The 16919-nt window shown below is 39.1% G+C and overlaps 1 protein-coding gene across 1 annotated transcript in view; it reads left to right on the forward strand.

Annotated features, from left to right (window-relative positions):
* Nucleotides 1-7576: 7576 nt before the first annotated feature.
* Nucleotides 7577-16919, forward strand: part of LOC138368131 (uncharacterized) — an 11098-nt gene continuing 1755 nt past the window's right edge. The window contains exons 1-2 of the mRNA XM_069330425.1: nt 7577-7654; nt 10704-10810. Coding sequence (XP_069186526.1) covers nt 10766-10810 — 45 coding nt within the window. The 5' untranslated portion in view covers nt 7577-7654; nt 10704-10765. The remainder of the gene's footprint in view (nt 7655-10703; nt 10811-16919) is intronic.

The following is a 16919-nucleotide window of genomic DNA, read 5'->3' on the forward strand; positions in this document are numbered from 1 at the left end:
AATTAGTTTCCATTTTGAATTTCCATGGACATTTGTATCCAAAATGAAACCAATGTGGTTTCCTTCAGCGCCTTCAGCCAGCACATTTGCTCATTCATTTCCACAGATTCCAACAAGGTAGGGGATTTACAGAAATTTGTATATTCATATTGTTATATATTAAAAATATGAATGCAGTTCAATATGATAAGACAAATACATGAGTTTATGATAAATTCGTTTTCTGTGATATACCATTGATATGCTCTTTTTTTCTTTAAACGGCAGACTAAACTAAAGTGCTCACATCAACAGATTTGATGTATAAATGGTCAACGCTCAACAGAGTTAGTATAAATGTATTAGTATAAATCTTACTTGTCTCATTGTTAATTCACATTCAATGTCAACTTGTGGTTTTGATGTGGCACGTTTGGCCAAGACACCCCACCCCATTATGCACCCCATACCCATCTTGTGGGCGGTTGTGGAAAGGGTTACAGAGGCACATAATGGGCTCAGGGACTGAACCCCACAATTCATTTAGCTAAGCAAGTTACAATCTTGATGAGCTAGTTACAAAATTCAATATAAGTCATCACATCAACAATGGGTTCGAGATCGACCTCAAGTACAGGTTCTAAATTAAGCAACTGACATATGTGGAGAGCTAGTATCAAAATTTATATGTTTGTCCTGCACACCGTCCCCCATCCAGTGGGCAGCGGTGGATAGGTTACAATCACTTAGTTGTTATCTACAGTTAGCAAACTGGGGATATTTGGCTAAAATTTCTGGTAGCAGATCATTTTGAATGAAATATTGACACATCGCTGGAACATTGGTTATAGAATTGTCTCTAAATTCATGTATCTTTTCGCACTCCATCACATAGTGACGGAGGGTGTGCGAATAATTTTGTTGACACAGTTTACATTTGGTCAGGTCTACATCAGCAGATAATGAGAATTCCCAGAGATACTTGTAACCGAGTCTAAGCCGAGCAGTAGTAACATCTAGAAGTCTGCTGATTTTATTGGATGATCCATAGATGTGTGGCTCCTCTTGTATGATATGTATGATAGATGGAATTACTAGTTCCAGTTTCTAGGCAGGCGATGAGTACTCACAATAACCTTAATTAAGCGTCAAAACAAAAATGTGTATACTCTTTTTACTCTCCTGACCTTAGTTCTCGAGCTATGTATTTCATTTTGGTACCAACGTGTTCGCAATAACATTCTCTAGAAGAAAATCAGCAAAAACGGTCACCAAAAGTTATATGAATACCAGCACCCAATAAATACCTACGTAGATGACTCGCCGTGAGTGCCCAAGAGCAACAAAATGTTTTTACTCTTGGGATTGTTATCACTTCCACACTTGTCCTACAGCGTTAATTTTGGTATCAATGTACTCGCAATGAAATTCCCAACACGGTGATATGAATATAAACGTAGAATAATGGTCGCTGCCCACCCGCAAGAGTGTGGGAAGTGGCGGAACTGTTACCCAGTATTGGTGACAAGACGACACATGGGCGATACAGTGCTTTGAAAGTTTATAATTATATCACTGTCCTGACATTATTATTGTATGTACGTCATTCATTTTTGTGCCAATGTTTTCGCAATAGAATGTTCTATGAGCCCGTAGGTAAAAAAGAGCAACAAAGCGTAAGATAGAATAGCACCATATATAAAACAACGCTGGTACATATCAGTGAGCGTCAAACACACACGAAATGTGTGTGTTTGATGGTGGTCAAACGATGTTTGATGTGTTTGATCAGGTGATGTCCTGATCCGCATAATTAAAGTATGAATTATGTTGAGAAAAAATAAGAAAAAAGGGAAAAAACAGGGGTGGGAGAAACATGACAGAAAAAGAGTAAAAATACAATTTGGTCAACAAAACAGCATTGTTTAAAATAAAAGATATGGATTGACATTTTGGGGGTTAGGTTGGTAGGTTACATTGAGTTAATTAGGTAGTACTTAGTGGCTAGAGATAGGGGGAACAGGTTAAGGGTTTGCTATCCCGGAGCTGGCATTGGTGATATTATAAACAACATGAATGATATTATGGCTGGTAATGGGAACAATCCCATTATTTGCATTAGCGTGGGAGGAAATGATGTTGGTCGAGTCAGGAGTGAGGAACTGATTCAGAGGTATAAAACAGCCATAGAGTTAGTTAGGAGCAAGGGAGGAATCCCGATCATATGTGGCAGTCTTCCAAGAAAGGGAGTGGGAAATGAATGGATATCGAGGGCACTTGGTGTCAATTGCCGGCTGGAAAGATATTGCAAATCAAATGCAATATCTTTCATAGACAACTGGGAACACTTCTATGGAAGAAATGAAATGTATGCTCGTGATGGGGTGCATCTATCGAGAGCTGGGGTTGTTGCTGTTGCGAACTCGCTAGAAGAAGTGGTTAGAGGTGTTTGTTTGGGTTTAAACTGTTAGTAGATAGAGGTATGGGAATTGATTTGGAGGAAGGAGGTAATAAAAGTATGTGTTTGTGGGAGAAAGGAATTGGCAAAACGATCAGGGAAAGAGAAGGTCCGCAAAATAACAATTCACTTAGGGTATATTACACTAACAGTAGAAGTCTAAGAAATAAAATTAACGAATTAAATGCTCTTGTCTGCACAGAAAAAATAGATATTATTGCACTTACCGAAACGTGGATGAATGTAGAAAATAGAGAACTATTAGCTGAATATCAAATATATGGATTTAAACTATTTCACACAGATAGATATATAAGACGAGGAGGTGGAGTAGCCATATATGTTAGGGACAATTTGAAATGTAGTCTCAAAGAGGGAATCAAAACAGAGCCACACACAGAAACTATTTGGATTGAATTAAACGAAAAAGCTAATAATATTATAATTGGAGTAATATATAGGCCACCAAATTTAGACAGAATGGAAGCAAAGCATCTATGGGATAAAATATCTAGAGCATCTAGATCTAACAGTATTTATGTCATGGGTGACTTTAATTTTAGCGGAATAAACTGGTTGAACAAAACAGGGAATAGTGAAGCAGAAGATTTTCTAGAATTAATTGACGATTGCTTTCTTACGCAACACATTAAGGAACCAACACGGGAAAATAATATTTTAGATTTAGTGTTAACTAACAGGGAAACGCAAATTAATGACATCGAAATAGGGAGTGAGCTAGGGAGCAGTGATCACAAAGAAATCAGATTTAGCATAGAATGGAATAGACCAGTAGGAGAAAATTCTGTTAAAGTGCCAGATTTTCGAAAAGCTGATTTTAATAGCCTAAGAAATTTTTTGGGTCAAATTGATTGGAAAGGCTTGGGTATGGGGTGTGGGCCGGTCTTGGAGCGAGACATGAACCCAGCGATAGGTGACTTAAATGGGGATTTCGATGTGGATTCAATATATAACTTATTTAAGAATATTCTAAACAAAGCACAGGAACGTAGTATACCATACAAATTGAATAGATCGTATACTAATGACCCAAAGTGGATAACAAAGAATTTGAAGAACCTTATAGGTAAAAAGAGAGCTTGGTACAAAAGGATTAAAAATGGGGAGGTCACTTTAGAACAGGAATTCGTACAACTGGTTAGAAATGTTAAAAAAGAGATAAGGAAAGCAAAAAGAAACTATGAAGTTCGCATAGCAGGGCAAGCAAAGACAAATCCTAAAGGGTTTTTTCAGTTATATCGTACTAAGACTAGGGAAAGGATAGGTCCATTAAAAACTGAGACAGGTCAAATAACAGATAGTGATGAAGAGATGAGTAGTATTTTTAATAAATATTTTGTATCTGTATTTACTAAAGAGGAACTTAACAATATGCCTTCAGCCGAACAAGTCTATGTGGGTGGGGACGAGGACAGGTTGACGAGTTTAGCAGTTACCAGGGAGGATGTTCTTAAACAAATAGTAAAACTCAAACCAAACAAATCCCCAGGGCCGGATGAAGTGTTTGCTAGGGTGCTTAAAGAATGCAAAGAGGAGCTTTGTGACCCACTGTCAACCATATTTAATAAATCAATAGAGTCAGGCAGAGTGCCAGAGTTTTGGAAAGTTGCTAATGTGATACCAGTTTTTAAGAAAGGAGATAGATCACTTGAGTCTAACTATCGACCAATTAGCCTAACGTCTATTGTGGGAAAGTTACTCGAATCTATAATAGCATATAAAATTCGTCTTCATCTTGAAAAACATAAATTAATAATTGAGTCGCAACATGGTTTTATAAATGGCCGTTCATGTTTAACAAATTTGTTATCTTTTTATTCTAGCATTGTTGAGGCAGTTGATAGTGGTAAGGATTGCGATGTTGTATACCTTGACTTTAGCAAAGCTTTTGATACAGTGCCACATGAAAGACTGATTAAAAAAATAGAGTCTCATGGTATTGGGGGTGCTATATTAAGCTGGATTAGGGCATGGCTATACCAAAGGAAACAGAGAGTTAGTATAAATGGAATCAAGTCAGAGTGGGAAAATGTTGTAAGTGGAGTGCCTCAAGGCTCTGTCCTGGGACCTCTGTTGTTTATAATATATATAAATGATTTAGATTCAGGTTTGAGTAGCAACATTTGCAAATTTGCCGATGATACGAAAATCGGTAGGGAAATTAATTCGGAGGAGGACTCACTATCACTTCAAGTTGATCTAGATAGGGTTTTGAAATGGTCAAAGGATTGGCAGATGCAGTTTAATGCTGATAAATGTAAAGTTCTGAGGTTAGGTAATGATGATAGAGTTACAAGATACGAGCTAGATGGTGTTGTGATTGCGAAGTCGGATTGCGAAAGGGATCTGGGAGTTATGATTAGTAAGAATTTAAAACAAAAGGATCAATGCATAAATGTTCGTAATAAGGCAAATCGGACACTTGGATTTATTAATCGCAGCGTTAGTAACAAGACACCTGGTGTGGTTCTCAAGCTATATCTTGCTCTAGTTAGGCCCCATTTAGATTATGCAGTTCAGTTTTGGTCGCCATATTATAGAATGGATATAAATTCACTTGAACGTGTCCAGCGTAGGATGACTAAGTTAATTCCCCAAATTAGAAATCTTTCATATGAAGAAAGATTAACAAAGCTTAAGTTGCATTCACTGGAAAGGCGAAGAGTTAGGGGTGACATGATAGAGGTTTACAAGTGGATGAATGGACATAACCGGGGGGATATTAATAGGGTATTAAAAGTATCAACACAGGACAGAACACGAAACAATGGATATAAATTGGATAAGTTTAGATTTAGGAAAGACTTGGGTAAATACTGGTTCAGTAACAGGGTTGTTGATTTGTGGAACCAATTGCCGCGTAACATTGTGGAGGTGGGGTCCCTCGATTGTTTCAAGCACGGGTTGGACAAGTATATGAGTGGGATTGGGTGGTTATAGAATAGGAGCTGCCTCGTATGGGCCAATAGGCCTTCTGCAGTTACCTTTGTTCTTATGTTCTTATGTTCTTATGTTCTTAGTGTTTATCTGTTATAGATAGGAGCTGCCTGGTATGGGCCAATAGGCCTTCTGCAGTTACCTTTGTTTTTATGTTTTTGCCCTGTAACCTAAATGGTTAGAGAGGCACATATATGGGCTTAGGGACTGAACCCCACACTACATTTAGCTAAGCTGGTTACAATCTTGATGATATAGTTACAAAATTCTGTATAAGTCGTCACATTATCAATGGGTTCGAGATCAACCACAATTTCCTGAATAGATATAACAAAGGGGATATTAATAGGGTATTAAAATTGTCAACACAAGATAGAACACGAAACAATGGGTATAAATTGGATAAGTTTAGATTTAGGAAAGACTTGGGTAAATACAGGGTCAGTAACAGGGTTGTTGATTTGTGGAATTTTTCTTAACTTATAAATTTATCTTTATTTATCTTAAACTGGTTGGGAGAGGTACAGTTTTTAACATAATTGGGAAGGTCATTCCACATTCGAGGTCTCTTGATTTGTAAAGCATTTCTAGTTTGACTAAGTCGTACTCTTGGAATATCAAATAGGTATTTGTTTCTGGTGTGGTGCTCATGGGATCTGTTACAACCTTCTAGGAAGCTTTTAAGGTCAGGATTGACATTACAGTGCAGCGTTTTATATATATAAAATACACATGAGAGTATGTGCAGGGACTTAATATCTAACATATTCAGAGATTTGAGTAAGGGGTCCATATATACTGCCCGGTTGCCTGAAATGCTATATAGGCCTACTATAGTGGCTTTAGGTATTGTATGCACTAGCTCTATCTATAAATCCAACATTATGTTTGTAAATCAACTATGTATGTATGAAAAAAAATGACTAATACGTTCGGCGAATGACTTTGACTTCAACTTCACTTTGACTTCGTTCATGTCATCGTATTTTCCGTAATATATAAAGGTTATGACAATGCAATTATATTATTGTGTGCAAATAAGTTTGAAATTTCATGTACCCTAAAAATATTAAAATAAAGAATAAGAATAATTAAATAATTGTTGTAGTAAATTGTCACACGTTCATCATACGCAAACGAACACACAGTTTGGAGCGTCAGTACAAGACCGCCGCCATTTTAAAACACGGCTTCGAATGTAAGTAATGTTTTTCTCGTACTAACACTGTGTTATACAATAGATTTGGTCTTGAATTCACAAATTTAGTTGTTACATCTGACAGAGTATGTTAGACGGTGTAATGCTGGTCCATGTTAACGTATTTGTGGGCTTGGTTGGTTTAAATGTGGAGGCGAGGCCTGGCAGTGCTGGTGTATGTGGAGGCGAGGCGAGGCCTGGCAGTGCTGGTGTATGTGGAGGCGAGGCCTGGCTGTGCTGGTGAGTATGTGGAGGCGAGGCCTGGCAGTGCTGGTGTATGTGGAGGCGAGGCCTGGCTGTGCTAGTGTGTATGTGGAGGCGAGGCCTGGCTGTGCTAGTGTGTATGTGGAGGCGAGGCCTGGCATTGCTGGTGTATGTGGAGGCGAGGCCTGGCTGTGCTAGTGTGTATGTGGAGGCGAGGCCTGGCAGTGCTGGTGTATGTGGAGGCGAGGCCTGGCTGTGCTAGTGTGTATGTGGAGGCGAGGCCTGGCTGTGCTAGTGTGTATGTGGAGGCGAGGCATGTACAACACTCCCCAATAGGAAGAAAACCCACTGGGTTCTAGGCTAGGTTAGGCTTATCTGTAATAATTGAATTAAGCCTAGCAAAGCCTAGAACCTAGTTCAGTAATTTAAAAAATGTTGTAACTTGAAAAATGCCATTCAATACATTACACAATTTAAATATTTTCAGGCAATCAACACAACCCTCATGTTGGCTAACCCTCTCTCATGTTGGTCAATAATTTAATTATTTTTTTATGGAGTAATCTTTGCTGTTGAAATGTAGTCTTTTTGAGACTACATTTCAAATGTAGTGTGTGTGGAGGCGTGTATGTTAGGTATTACCTAATATACACGGTGTAATATATCTATCTGTGTGAAATAGATTAAATCCATTTATTTGATATTCAGCTAATAGTTCTGTATTTTCTACATTCATCCATGTTTTGGTAAGTGCAATAATATGTATTGTTTCATTGCAGATTAGAGATTCAAGATAGTTCTAGATTTCCGAAGTACTGAAACGCGCGCCATACAGGCTTGGTGGATCTAGGTGCAAGGTAAAATTATTTACATTTACTTTTGTATTTATGTTTTGTATTTATATGCATATATGCATTTATATGCATTATTCTATAGAATAATAGATCTCGTAATAATTTTGCAAAAATAGTGGCATTTACTATTTTTAAAAGATTATTAAAAAATTTACTGATATGGTGCATTCGGAAGGGCGAAGAGGGAGAACGGCCTGTTGACATAGCTCGGGTGCAGGGGGGGGGGGGGGGGTTGTGTAAAAGCCTGGTTTGTGCCTCGGAGAGGCTATGGGATCTAGTAAGTTCAGTAGAACTTCGGTTTCAACCCTTTTACCCTGTTGTAGCTCAGTCGATTAAGGCAGTGTCTGGGATGCTCCCGGACGCAGGTTCGAATCCTCGTCACGGCCCTTGTGGATTTGTTCATTTGATGCATCACGTTATTGTGATCTGTGTGTGTAATTCTTCACTTGCTACAGCAACAGGAATGTGTGTGTATGTATTTGTGTTGTTGAATATGACCGAAAGTGTAAGATTAATGATTCTAACACAAATCGTCTGAATATTTGTTTTTCTTCACTGTCGAGAGTAGTTAAAAAAATTTACTCGAGTTTATTTTCACACTTTATTTATGGTCCTTAAGTCCCTCTCCTTAATGCTGCTGCTGTTTCTCGCATCTTTGCATCGCTTGTATGTTTGGGGGTTTGGCCTCTTGCTATATATTGATTCCATTTGTGTGTGTTTGGGTCTCAGGCCCTCTCGCAATTTCTGTTGAACAAACCCCTTTTCCTAGTTCTGCATCTCTCCTTTGGTACAAATTTTGTTGTGCTTTTATCATATATTTCACAAAACTTGACATACATTTCATTTACTTCATGTCCTATCAGCAAGTGTTTGTCAAATTCTTTAAGGAAAGTTTATCATCCTGATTGCAGATCTCTAGCGATATTATGTCAACTTCTTGTGGATTCGCAATCATTATTTAATTTACCTTTAGGTGTTCTTTCACCAGCACAGCAACACTGTACCTCTCCCAACCAGTTTAAGATAAAAACTAAGTACTAACTAATTAACTCAATGTAACCTACCTTACCCCCAAAATGACAACCCATGTCTTCTATTTTAAACAATGCTGTTTTGTTGACCAAATTGTATTTTTGTTTTTTTCTGCAATGTTTCCCCCCCCCCCACCACTCTACCACCACATTGAGTTTAGTAGCTCTGTGCACGTCAGGTGCTGTTTAATATACAGACCTACTCCTCCATTTGACCTAGTTTCTCTATCACATCTATATCACTTTGTGCTTTAGCCCTGGTGGAGCTTGGTCCACCAGGCTGTTGTTTGGAGTGGCCCGCAGATCCACATACAGTCTGCATATGATATACAGTCTGTTGATCAATTAAACTACAGTAGTTAGTTTTTATCATCCGAATGCACCAATATGTGTTCATTCTTCCCAGATGAAGGAACTAGGTAATATTCATCATCTGAATGCACCATCTGATGCTTTAACACACTCATGATACACGAGAGGTTTAAAAAACTTTTAAAACTTTTAAAACTTTTTGACCTATGTATTTAAAAGCAATTCTAAAGTTAAAAAGTGTAGCATAGGCCCCTCGCAGAATGTTCTTAATATGATCCTCAGGTTATAGTTTTCTATCTAAAACCACCCCTAGATCTCTTTCTTGATCAGAATTCTTTATAGATCTCAGTGGCTCGATCATAGAAACTGCTCTAAATCCTTGTTGGCCTGGATTGTGGAGGTCATTGGTCTCTATAAAACTAGTAATCTGACTCCTGATCACTCTCAAATAATTTTATTATGTGGGATGTTAGTGCAACTGGTCTATAATTCTTTGCCAATGCTTGTGTTGTGTTGTGTTGTTTTGGTAGTGATGTGCAATGTGTTGTTTTGGTAGTGATTCGTCCAGTTCTGGTAGTAGTGCGGTTGTTGTGTAGTGTAGTACTTGTGTGCTTGTTAATGACTTGTATTCCAGTCTTGTGGGTATCTCCTTTCCCCTACGGGCCAACTGCTTTGTTCTTACCTAGCATTTTGCTTTGTTTGGGTATGAATGTTTGTGTGCCGTATATTTTGCAAAATTTGCCATATATCTCATTATTTACTCCTCTGCCTAGCAACAAGTCTGTCTAATTATACTCATTAACTGTTTTTCAAAGTTCCCCAAAGTGTCCTTTATTGAAATCGAGTTCATGAACCGTTTCAATGTTCTTATTTTCTTCTAGATTATATCTTAAAGTATATTTAAATGTTATTGTTATTATTGTTATTAAATGTTATTGTGACATTGCATTGCAATTGAGCTATGTTGTTTACCATACCGTTCATTTCGTGAGTATAAGTATAGATGCCACACTTGTGACAGGTAAAACCATGCCTTTTTTGAAAAACAGCACCGTCTGTTGCACGTAAGAGCAACCCACACTATATTATGTTGCGATATTATTTCAATATTTCCGATTGTATTGATAATTTGAATTTTCATAGATTTCAATTTATTTTCATTTCGATTTAATAATTTTATGTGACATTGCATTGAAATTGAGCTGTGTTGTTTACCATACTGTTCATTTCATGAGTATAGTTTATTTTTTTATTTTTTTCATTTCATTTTTTTAGCTGTTCTTATTTTTCAGTGATGGGAATATCAGATCATTTGATGTTCCCAATTTTCTGATGGAAGCATCAGACCATTATAGAATGCATCGGATGAGGTAGTTTGGAATGGTGGGGAGGACGAGAGGGGGGTATGGTGGGGAAGACGAGGGGACAGAGGAGAGGGTAATGGTGGGGAGGACGAGGGGACTGGGGAGTTGGGGATGGTGGGGACAGGGGAATGCTGGGGAGGACAAAGGGACAGGTGAATGGGAGATGGTGGGGGAGGAAGAAGGACAGGGGAGGGGAAAATGGTAAGGAGGACGATGGGACAGGGAAGTGGGAATAGTGGGGATGATGTGGGGACAGGGAAGTGGGAAGGACGAGAGGACTGTGGAATGGGGAATAGCAAAGTGAATTATAATTATATATATTAATTAATTCTTATAAATTTCCAGAAGCCTGTATCAACACCCACACTAATGCAACTGAAAGAGATGTTGAGACAAGTATTGCTGATATGTTGAAGAACGCCCCAAACAAACTCGGTGGAAACAGATACAAGGTAAAGTTTGCCAATTTGCTGTAGTCTAATTCAATTTCTTTTTAGTAATCTTCGAGAACATTTATGCTATGAATAAGATAAAATAATGTAACTGATTTTGATTTATTTACTATTTATTATTTATTTACCGTTATTAGTATAATAGATCTCGTAATAATTTTGCAAAAATAATGGCATTTACTATTTTAAAAAGCTCGGGTGCAGGGGGGGGGGTTATGCAAAAGCCTGGTTTGTGCCTCGGAGAGGCTATGGGATCCAGTAAGATCGTCCTTCCTTTCCTCCCTAGAATCTGGATGTAGCAGGTGCTCAATTGTCAAAAGTGAAAAATTGGTTTTGTCTTCCGAATGCACCATTTGTGTAAATTTGCTAATAATCTTTTAAAAATAGTAAATGCCATTATTTTTGCAAAATTATTACGAGATCTATTATACTAATAACGGTTTGATAAAATACAGTAGACTGCCTACTGGATAATAGTTCCAGTCCACCTGTAGACAGGGATCTCACATCAGCTTGTATATTATACAAGGATAAGATTTGATAAATTCAGTTATTTGACTGAACACTGGCTCTGTTTAACCCCTTAACTGCGTTGCCTCCAAATGTGACACCCCCGCAGTGCGCAGGAAATAAATTCTCTGGAAAAAATTCTTTTTTCTTTTTAAAGTGTCAAAAACCCTTCCCTCAGTATGGGTATGTAAAAAAAAAGGCGAAATTGTACTTACTTTGGCTGCTATGGGGTCCGGAAGTTGGGGCGTGACGTCATCATTCCCCGTGCGCCCGTGCCGTAAGCTCTCAGGGGCGGTGGGGCGCTCGGGGCGGGGCGCGCGAGTTGCCGCGAATATATTTTCGTTCATTTTTTGCGCACCTTTCCAAATACATTTTCATTGTTTTTATGTGCCAATCCAATGTATAATGAACACATACACTATAATATCGCAGTACAACATCCGTACTGTCCGTAGACACTGTGTTACGTGCATGAAACTTGTGTACACATATGCAGCACATATTTACTATGTATCATGCTAATTTGTGTATATATACAATCTACTTACACACTATATACATTCACCATCAACACATTCAGAACACCGCGTAGCAGCTGCTTCGTATGGGCCAACAGCAGCTGCCTCGTATGGGCCAACAGCAGCTGCCTCGTATGGGCCAACAGCAGCTGCCTCGTATGGGCCAACAGCAGCTGCCTTGTATGGGCCAACAGCAGCTGCCTCGTATGGGCCAACAGCAGCTGCCTCGTATGGGCCAACAGCAGCTGCCTCGTATGGGCCAACAGCAGCTGCCTCGTATGGGCCAACAGCAGCTGCCTCGTATGGGCCAACAGCAGCTGCCCCGTATGGGCCAATAGCAGCTGCCCCGTATGGGCCAATAGCAGCTGCCCCGTATGGGCCAAGAGCAGCTGCCCCGTATGGGCCAATAGCAGCTGCCCCGTATGGGCCAATAGCAGCTGCCGCATATGGGCCAATAGCAGCTGCCGCGTATGGGCCAATAGCAGCTGCCGCGTATGGGCCAATAGCAGCTGCCGCGTATGGGCCAATAGCAGCTGCCGCGTATGGGCCAACAGCAGCTGCCTCGTATCGGCCAACAGCAGCTGCCTCGTATGGGCCAACAGCAGCTGCCTCGTATGGGCCAACAGCAGCTGCCTCGTATGGGCCAATAGCAGCTGCCTCGTATGGGCCAACAAGAGCATTTGGCCATCAACACATTCAGAACACCTCGAGTGAGAGCAGCCACACCCAGCCTGTCTCCCTCACTCCAACATCTTACTCGCCAACATTGCTCCTCCCACCATATTGTTATAGTTCTTATTACACATGTTCTATATACCTATCTACATGTTTTATTTACCAGAACTATGTAAGTAAGCCGGTATTGTGTCCAAACAGTACAGTGGCCACCATACACTGCATGAAAAATCACACAGCAGACGACGCTACGATTACGTCACCTCCCTCACCAAAATAGCTCCTCTCAACATTCTCCTGTTGCTGTTCTTACACTATATACACACACTATATATACCCATGTACATATGTGTTGCCCATAGCGAACCACTAAGCTAGTATGGTGAGCAAAACAAGAGTGGCAGCCACACACACAATGAGGCTTCCTCAATTCTCGCCCTCCCTCCCTCCCTCATCAAAATTCCTCCTTCCACAATACTACGCACAACGCTAATTATAACCACATTCCTGCTATTATCACAATCCTGGTCACTAATTCCTGTAAATGAATAATTGACCACACGTTTATTTTGAAAAGGAACCTAAGAAATCATTTGAAGATTCCTAGATGAACGAAATAATGCTGTGGTGCTGTGGCTAGCGCTGTGAACATCGTGAACAGCATTGAATCACTGATATTTGAACATTGTACCCAGTCATTATCACACTCAGGCTCTAATATAACACTATCATAGCTAAATAATACAAGTTATATATATATTTTGACATTATTAGGCGATGCTGTGGTCACATGCTGAACAGCAGTGCTGTGCGCTCATGCTGCGAGCGCCAGCCTTGGTTGCTCACACACTACTGAGGCTCCCACACCCGGGAATGTGGACCACGATTTTTTTTTAAGATGGCGTCTGTTTACAAGAGCCCTGAGGAAGCTGATGTGAACCCCATGTAGCCGCGGGAGTTTTGAATGGAACGTGAAAAATACAAATACCCGGAGGCGCGTTGCGCAAACCAGACGTGAGCCTGCAGGCGCGTTGCGCAGTTTAAGGGTTAAATCAGAGATTTAAACATACATAGTCTAACCTAGCTCCATAACTAACAGCCATTAGCCATTAGCCATTCATGCACAGCCATCAGCTGGGCCATAGACCGGCAATTTTGCTTTTTTCCCAAGCCGGTCTGTTTTTTTTCGATGCCTCAGTGGCCCATGCACAGGTCCGTTCAAGGGGATTAAATAGCCGTTCTATGGCCCCAGGGTTTGTATTTTATCAAACTCTTATTAGAATAATAGATCTCGTAATAATTTTGCAAAAATAGTAGCATTTACTATTTTAAAAAGCTCGGGTGCAGGGGGGGGGGGTTATGTAAAAGCCTGGTTTGTGCCTCGGAGAGGCTATGGGATCCAGTAAGATCGTCCTTCCTTTCCTCCCTAGAATCTGGATGTAGCAGGTGCTCAATTGTCAAAAGTGAAAAATTGGTTTTGTCTTCCGAATGCACCATTTGTGTAAATTTGCTAATAATCTTTTAAAAATAGTAAATGCCATTATTTTTGCAAAATTATTACGAGATCTATTATACTAATAACGGTTTGATAAAATACAGTAGACTGCCTACTGGATAATAGTTCCAGTCCACCTGTAGACAGGGATCTCACATCAGCTTGTATATTATACAAGGATAAGATTTGATAAATTCAGTTATTTGACTGAACACTGGCTCTGTTTAAATCAGAGATTTAAACATACATAGTCTAACCTAGCTCCATAACTAACAGCCATTAGCCATTAGCCATTCATGCACAGCCATCAGCTGGGCCATAGACCGGCAATTTTGCTTTTTTCCCAAGCCGGTCTGTTTTTTTTCGATGCCTCAGTGGCCCATGCACAGGTCCGTTCAAGGGGATTAAATAGCCGTTCTATGGCCCCAGGGTTTGTATTTTATCAAACTCTTATTAGAATAATAGATCTCGTAATAATTTTGCAAAAATAGTGGCATTTACTATTTTAAAAAGCTCGGGTGCAGGGGGGGGGGTTATGTAAAAGCCAGGTTTGTGCCTCGGAGAGGCTATGGGATCCAGTAAGATCGTCCTTCCTTTCCTCCCTAGAATCTGGATGTAGCAGGTGCTCAATTGTCAAAAGTGAAAAATTGGTTTTGTCTTCCGAATGCACCATTTGTGTAAATTTGCTAATAATCTTTTAAAAATAGTAAATGCCATTATTTTTGCAAAATTATTACGAGATCTATTATACTAATAACGGTTTGATAAAATACAGTAGACTGCCTACTGGATAATAGTTCCAGTCCACCTGTAGACAGGGATCTCACATCAGCTTGTATATTATACAAGGATAAGATTTGATTTACTTTTGTATTTATATGCATATATGCATTTATATGCATTATTCTCTAGAATAATAGATCTCGTAATAATTTTGCAAAAATAGTGGCATTTACTATTTTAAAAAGCTCGGGTGCAGGGGGGGGGGGTTTGTGTAAAAGCCTGGTTTGTGCCTCGGAGAGGCTATGGGATCCAGTAAGATCGTCCTTCCTTTCCTCCCTAGAATCTGGATGTAGCAGGTGCTCAATTGTCAAAAGTGAAAAATTGGTTTTGTCTTCCGAATGCACCATTTCTGTAAATTTGCTAATAATCTTTTAAAAATAGTAAATGCCATTATTTTTGCAAAATTATTACGAGATCTATTATACTAATAACGGTTTGATAAAATACAGTAGACTGCCTACTGGATAATAGTTCCAGTCCACCTGTAGACAGGGATCTCACATCAGCTTGTATATTATACAAGGATAAGATTTGATAAATTCAGTTATTTGACTGAACACTGGCTCTGTTTAAATCAGAGATTTAAACATACATAGTCTAACCTAGCTCCATAACTAACAGCCATTAGCCATTCATGCACAGCCATCAGCTGGGCCATAGACCGGCAATTTTGCTTTTTTCCCAAGCCGGTCTGTTTTTTTTCGATGCCTCAGTGGCCCATGCACAGGTCCGTTCAAGGGGATTAAATAGCCGTTCTATGGCCCCAGGGTTTGTATTTTATCAAACTCTTATTAGAATAATAGATCTCGTAATAATTTTGCAAAAATAGTGGCATTTACTATTTTAAAAAGCTCGGGTGCAGGGGGGGGGGGTTATGTAAAAGCCAGGTTTGTGCCTCGGAGAGGCTATGGGATCCAGTAAGATCGTCCTTCCTTTCCTCCCTAGAATCTGGATGTAGCAGGTGCTCAATTGTCAAAAGTGAAAAATTGGTTTTGTCTTCCGAATGCACCATTTGTGTAAATTTGCTAATAATCTTTTAAAAATAGTAAATGCCATTATTTTTGCAAAATTATTACGAGATCTATTATACTAATAACGGTTTGATAAAATACAGTAGACTGCCTACTGGATAATAGTTCCAGTCCACCTGTAGACAGGGATCTCACATCAGCTTGTATATTATACAAGGATAAGATTTGATTTACTTTTGTATTTATATGCATATATGCATTTATATGCATTATTCTCTAGAATAATAGATCTCGTAATAATTTTGCAAAAATAGTGGCATTTACTATTTTAAAAAGCTCGGGTGCAGGGGGGGGGGGGTTTGTGTAAAAGCCTGGTTTGTGCCTCGGAGAGGCTATGGGATCCAGTAAGATCGTCCTTCCTTTCCTCCCTAGAATCTGGATGTAGCAGGTGCTCAATTGTCAAAAGTGAAAAATTGGTTTTGTCTTCCGAATGCACCATTTCTGTAAATTTGCTAATAATCTTTTAAAAATAGTAAATGCCATTATTTTTGCAAAATTATTACGAGATCTATTATACTAATAACGGTTTGATAAAATACAGTAGACTGCCTACTGGTTTTACCTGTAATAAGGTTTGATACAGATGATTATGATTATGGTTTTGGCATAATGGAATACATGATGAAGGAATTATCAAAATTGACATTTTTATCAGGGGATATCCTGAATATTGTCAAAATGACGGAAACCCATATGTCAAAAACACATGGAGATATACCAATCCTGGAAGACATTCTTCCATCCCCACTTGAAACTGTTGAGCAGGTGGAAAGTCTGTCACATGAGCTAAAAGTTAACAGTGAATATAAAAAGAGTATGGTAAGTGTTGCTTAATTCTTTTAGCCTGAGTATGGTAAGTGTTGCTGAATTTTTTTAGCCTTGTACATATGTCTTTTGATTAGTTTTTTTGCAGATGAAGGAAGGTGGGGTGGCACATAATTGATTGTTCAGTGTTATGTTTAAGGTACAAATAAAACAAAAGCAAAAGTTACTCAAATTCGTTGATTTTTTTAATAGTTAAGAAGGAAAATATTTTAATGCTATTTATTTAATACAGTTGGAAATTAGAAAATCTAATGTTGAGATTGAAAGATATA

The sequence above is a fragment of the Procambarus clarkii genome, chromosome 24 (genome assembly GCF_040958095.1).
Source record: "Procambarus clarkii isolate CNS0578487 chromosome 24, FALCON_Pclarkii_2.0, whole genome shotgun sequence".
Lineage (NCBI taxonomy): Eukaryota > Metazoa > Arthropoda > Malacostraca > Decapoda > Cambaridae > Procambarus > Procambarus clarkii.